Genomic DNA, 6,163 nt, shown 5'->3' with positions numbered 1-6,163 from the left:
TCAGTGCTGTCTCTCTCTCTGGTCAGTGCTCTCTCTCTATCTCTCTGGTCAGTGCTCTCTCTCTCTCTCTGGTCAGTGCTGTCTTTCTCTCAGTGGTCAGTGCTGTCTATCTCTCTCTGGTCAGTGCTGTCTCTCTCTCTCTCTGGTCAGTGCTGTGTCTCTCTCTGGTCTGTGCTGTCTCTCTGGTCAGTGCTGTCTCTCTCTCTCTCTGGTCAGTGCTGTGTCACTCTCTGGTCAGTGCTGTCTCTCTGGTCAGTGCTGTCTATCTCTCTCTGGTCAGTGCTGTCTCTCTCTCTGGTCTGTGCTGTCTCTCTCTCTCTGGTCAGTGCTGTCTCTCTCTCTGGTCTGTGCTGTCTCTCTCTCTCTGGTCAGTGCTGTCTCTCTCTCTGGTCAGTGCTGTCTCTCTCTCTCTGGTCAGTGCTGTCTCTCTCTCTGGTCTGTGCTGTGTCACTCTCTGGTCAGTGCTGTCTCTCTCTCTGGTCAGTGCTGTCTCTCTCTCTGGTCAGTGCTGTCTCTCTGGTCAGTGCTGTCTCTCTGGTCAGTGCTGTCTCTCTCTCTGGTCTGTGCTGTCTCTGATCAGTGCTATCTCTCTCTCTGGTCTGTGCTGTCTCTCTCTGGTCAGTGCTGTCTCTCTCTCTGGTCAGTGCTGTCTCTCTGGTCAGTGCTGTCTCTCTCTCTGGTCAGTGCTGTCTCTCTCTCTGGTCAGTGCTGTCTCTCTGGTCAGTGCTGTCTCTCTGGTCTGTGCTGTCTCTCTGGTCAGTGCTGTCTCTCTCTCTGGTCAGTGCTGTCTCTCTCTCTGGTCAGTGCTGTCTCTCTCTCTCTCTCTGGTCAGTGCTGTCTCTTCTCAGCCCTGCTGTCTCCCACAGCATCTTTCCCTGTAACCCCGCCCATTTCCCTTATGGCCCCGCCCACTCCCCGTCCTCCCCCCACGCTCCGTCCTCCCGGTGTCACACACAGGCCCCGCCCCCCTCCTCGCGTCACACACAGGGCCCCGCCCCCCCTGCCTCGCTCTCCGCGCCGCCATTTTAGAACGTTCGCTTCACCCCACGTGATTTCTCCTCGGCTCCCCCCTCCTCCCGGAATCCGCGCATGCGCAGAGCGCTCGGACCGTACCATTCTCTCCGCGGGGGGGGGAGTCCGTTCCGTACAAACCCGCCTTTTCCCGCCGCCTCTCCCCCGGTTAGCCCACCGCCTCTCCCCGGTGCCCGGGATAACTCCGGCGGGAGGGGGGAGCGGGGCCGGCCTGGCGCTGCGGGGTCTCCGGGGGTTTTTTCTCACCTCCCCCCGGGGGGAGGGACGCGCGCGGTGGGATCTCCCCGCCGGATAATGGTAGCGGCCGCCCCGCCTTCTCTCCTTTCCAGGCTGTGAGGTAACAGCGGCCGCCATGAGGTGAGGAGACCGGGGAACCGGGGGAGACCGGGGGAGGGGGAGACAGGGCCGCCATGAGGTGAGGAGACCGGGGGGGTACCGGGGGAGGGGAGACAGGGCCGCCATGAGGTGGGGGGACCGGGGGGAGACCGGGACCCGGGAGGGGAGACAGGGGGAAGGGAGACAGGGCCGCCATGAGGTGGGGAGACCGGGACCCGGGGAGGGGGGACCCGGGGAGGGGGGACCCGGGGAGGGGAGACCGGGCCGCCATGAGGTGGGGGGACCGAGACCGGGGGGGGGGGGGAGAGAGAGACCGGCCGTCGTGGACCCAGGGGGGAGACAGGGCCACACAGGGGAAGGGACTGGACCCCTGGGGGGGGGAGCAGCAGACAGGGGACGACGACTCTGGGAGAGGGAGGGGGGGACGACTGGGGGAGAGGGAGGGGGGGGCACATGATGGGGAGAGGAGCAGGGAGGGGGGGACGACTGGGGGAGAGGGAGGGGGGGGGCACATGATGGGGAGAGGAGCAGAGCGGGGGGGCACATGATTGGGAGAGGAGCAGACGGGGGGGGGGCACATGATGGGGAGAGGAGCAGAGAGGGGGGGGCACATGATGGGGAGAGGAGCAGACGGGGGGGCACATGATGGGGAGAGGAGCAGACGGGGGGGGGGCACATGATGGGGAGAGGAGCAGACGGGGGGGGGCACATGATGGGGAGAGGAGCAGAGGGGGGGGGGCACATGATGGGGAGAGGAGCAGAGAGGGGGGGCACATGATGGGGAGAGGAGCAGAGAGGGGGGGCACATGATGGGGAGAGGAGCAGACAGGAGAGGGGGGGGGCACATGATGGGGAGAGGAGCAGACAGGAGAGGGGGGGGCACATGATGGGGAGAGGAGCAGACAGGAGAGGGGGGGGGCACATGATGGGGAGAGGAGCAGACAGGAGAGGGGGGGGGCACATGATGGGGAGAGGAGCAGACAGGAGAGGGGGGGGCACATGATGGGGAGAGGAGCAGACAGGAGAGGGGGGGGCACATGATGGGGAGAGGAGCAGACAGGAGAGAGGGGGGGGGCACATGATGGGGAGAGGAGCAGACAGGAGAGGGGGGGGGCACATGATGGGGAGAGGAGCAGACAGGAGAGGGGGGGGGGCACATGATGGGGAGACTCGGGACAGGGCCGCAGCCTGACCTGGGAGTTGATGGCTGCCATTAAATATAGTGTCAGTGTGTCAGCACAAAGGAGATATATATATATATATATATATATATATATATATATATCTATATATCTCTATATATCTCTATATATCTCTATATGTGTGTATATGTGTATATATGTATATATCTCTATATATGTGTGTATATATGTATATATCTCTATATATGTGTGTGTGTGTATATGTATATATCTCTATATGTATATGTGTGTGTGTATATATATATATATATATATATATATTATATTATATTATATTATATTATTTTGCAGAATAAATGCGTTCCTCAGTATTAGGTGATTACCTTCTTTATTAGGACTAACAGTTTGTCACACAGGCTTTCGAGAGATTTCCCCTCCTTCAGGTCGGTGATACAGTATATAGACATATGTCACCTGAGCTCTACCCCTATATAACTAGCCCCGCTGTATAATATATATATATCTCGCAAACTAGCCCCGCTGTATAATATATATATATCTCGCACACGTGCTAACTACCTATACTGTGTATATATTATACAGCGGTGCTAGCTGTAACAGCTCGTGTGTGTCTGTGTGTCGAGCAGGTTGTGGTGCGATGTGACACTGCCCCATGTTATACCCCTGTGATTAGCCTGGGGGGGGGGGGGGAAGTATTTCTATATATAACCCACAGGTTAACCCCTTCTCAGCCACAAGGCCCAGCCTTGTACCTCTGGGTGTATAGATGCGAATATTTCTGTGTGTCACAGGCCTGTGACTGTCAATTGGCACACAATAAATAATACTGATTATGGGAATAAGTCTGGTATGTGCGTGTCCTTCTGGTCAGCAAGGTAGTGTGTGTGTGTGTGTGTGTGTGTGTGTGTGTGTGTGTCTATATTTATCTCACGCATAGGTCTCTTTGAAGGCAGTGTGTCTAATAAATTCACATTTTGTCTTTCGGTTTATGTAGCGGGATCGTTAAGTTTGTGTTATAGGATCCCGGAAAAGGACAGATCCCAGCCACGTGATCCGCCCACGTTTTAACCCCGTGTCCTCCCCCCTTACACAGCATGCTCAGACTTCAGAAGAGGCTCGCCTCAAGCGTCCTGCGCTGCGGCAAGAAGAAAGTATGGCTGGATCCCAACGAGACCAACGAAATCGCCAACGCCAACTCCCGTAAGTGTCGGGTGTGTTCCCGTAGCGCGCCGCCCCCCCCCCCCCCCCCCCCCTCTCTCCGGGGGCTTGGCCCTGACCTGCTTCCCTTTGCTCTCCCACAGGTCAGCAAATCAGGAAGCTGGTCAAGGATGGTCTGATTATCCGCAAGCCGGTGACCGTCCACTCCCGTGCCCGCTGCCGCAAGAACACCCTGGCACGCAGGAAGGGCCGTCACATGGGCATCGGTAAGGCGTAGAAGGCGGGTGCACGCGCGTGCCCGTGCCTGCTGCAGGCTTTGTGTACACGTGGCGGCGCCCCCCCCTGTTAAGCGCTCTGTCCTCCCTCCCCCCCGCCGCAGGTAAGAGGAAGGGTACCGCCAACGCCCGCATGCCCGAGAAGCTGTCCTGGATGAGGAGAATGCGAATCCTCCGTCGCCTGCTGCGCCGTTACCGCGAGTCCAAGAAGATCGACAGGCACATGTAAGGCGGCACCCACTACCGAGGCCAGCAAATAACGCCCAACTTTGCCACATTAAAGGGGGGTTACAGGGCTGGTATACGTCACATTCGCTCTGGCAGCGAGGGGTTACGTCTTTTTATATAGGCCTCAAAGCCTCACGGTAAATTTCAAAGCGTGTATGACGGGAGTCTCTGTGCAGGGATCAGGGTGGCGGGGTGCAGAGGTGAACACTATTGGTATTAAACGTGTCTCTAACTCCTGCAGTTTCGGTGTAATTGGAGATCAGGGCAGAAATGCTGGTGGGACGGCTGCTTTAAACATGGCTGCCTTGTGTCCTCCTGCAGGTACCACAACCTGTACCTGAAGGTGAAGGGTAACGTGTTCAAGAACAAGCGCATCCTGATGGAGCATATCCACAAGCTGAAAGCGGACAAAGCTCGCAAGAAGCTGTTGGCGTAAGTATCAGACTGCCTGTGCCGACGGGGGTGTGACTTGTGACCCCCAAAGGGTGGCTGTAACGACCAGTCTTACCCAGGAATATTGTACTTATAGGGTGTTTTGGAGAAGACTTGTACGTAGAGCGATGTTAAAATCCTGGGGAATGGGTTTAAACGTCGTTATTTTATTCCAAGATAAACGGCTAAAGAAATGGGATTTAACCCCCCCCCCCCCCTCAGGGCCACAAAACAGTGTTGGCCGTTAGCACCATGTTGTGAATCTGGGCCTAATGGGGAGGGCTGTGTGCAGATGCGGGAAGGCTTTGTTAGGCTGCGTCCATGCTGGCGAAGACTAACGGCATTGATTGCGCCCATAGACCGAGTCCGCCAGCAGGAGCGGGCGCGCGGTGCGCAAGGAATCGCTTCAATCTGATTCCTTGGTGTGACTGGCAGGTCACGTGAGCGGTTCTCCCCCCCCCCCCCCCCCCACCCCAATGAGGGCGAACCAGCTCTGTGACGGCAGGTACCACCCACTGCGCGTCTACCTTGGCCACAAAACGCTCCCGCTTAACGCAGGTGACGTCACTCGCGCACGCCCTCCGCGCAGTCTTCTGCTGCATGGGCGAAACCTTACAGCGATGGGCAGAATGTTTTGTGTGCAGAGCACATGTTTCTGTTGCACTAATCTGTACAATAACACCATGTCCCGGTTTCCACTGGTGCAATTCTCCCCCTCTTACTTTTATCACATGAGGGGGTCCCCAGAGCTCCACTGACCATACCCCATACAGCAGAAAGTAGCACCCCCTACTGTCCCCTCCAGGGGATAACACCACAGAAGTGCGATGGGAACTGCAGCAAACTCCCGTGTTGCTGCAGAGACATGTAAATGTGTCACATGTGAGCAGCACATGTATGACCGGTCATTAGCAGGCGATAATGAGTTTTGTGGCCTTTCCTTCTCCTGGGTCCGTGAGATGCGGCTGCTTTCATTGAAGGAGTTGGCGACTTAAGTGGTTCCAGCTGATCTCGCATGTGTCTTTCCCGCCCCCCCCCCCCCGGTGAGACTTCGGTTTCTGCGTCCCGCTCTCTAACTCGTTGTCGTTTCCCCCCCGCAGTGACCAGGCCGAGGCTCGCCGGTCCAAGACCAAGGAGGCCCGCAAGCGTCGCGAGGAGAGACTGCAGGCCAAGAAGGAAGAGATCATCAAAACGCTCTCTAAGGAGGAGGAGTCCAGCAAGAAGTGACCGGGCCCCCTGCCCTCTGGCCGCCCCGCAGAGTGTATATAAAGTGTCTTGTGCAATAAAGCTCCTGCACCCTCCACACGCGTGTCCCGTCTCCCCACTTTCACACGCATTAACCCCTTCACATGAGGGGTGGGTTCTGGCTGAACCCCCCGTGGTCAGCGAGGGTTTGACCTCCACGTGGGAGGGGTTTGATTTCCTCTTCAGTTTCTCTTTAACAAACGCATTACTAGTGGTGATTGATTCGGACAGGGGTCAGATTTTGGATACAGGTATCAGTTCCCCGCGTGTGACCCCTTTGGAAGAAACGATGCT

At 57.0% G+C, this 6,163-nt stretch overlaps 1 protein-coding gene across 1 annotated transcript; it reads left to right on the top strand.

Moving 5' to 3' along the window:
* Positions 1-1,246: 1,246 nt before the first annotated feature.
* Positions 1,247-5,927, top strand: RPL19 (ribosomal protein L19). Its single transcript, XM_075580151.1, has 6 exons — positions 1,247-1,389; positions 3,625-3,731; positions 3,833-3,955; positions 4,069-4,189; positions 4,514-4,624; positions 5,725-5,927. The coding sequence occupies exons 1-6, from the start codon at positions 1,385-1,387 to the stop codon at positions 5,849-5,851; spliced, it is 594 nt and encodes a 197-aa protein (XP_075436266.1). The 5' UTR covers positions 1,247-1,384; the 3' UTR covers positions 5,852-5,927.
* The last annotated feature ends 236 nt before the right edge of the window (positions 5,928-6,163 follow it).

Source organism: Ascaphus truei, chromosome 23, assembly GCF_040206685.1.
Source record: "Ascaphus truei isolate aAscTru1 chromosome 23, aAscTru1.hap1, whole genome shotgun sequence".
Lineage (NCBI taxonomy): Eukaryota > Metazoa > Chordata > Amphibia > Anura > Ascaphidae > Ascaphus > Ascaphus truei.
The sequence above is the reverse complement of the archived record's forward strand: the minus strand, read 5'-3'. Positions and strand labels throughout refer to the sequence as shown.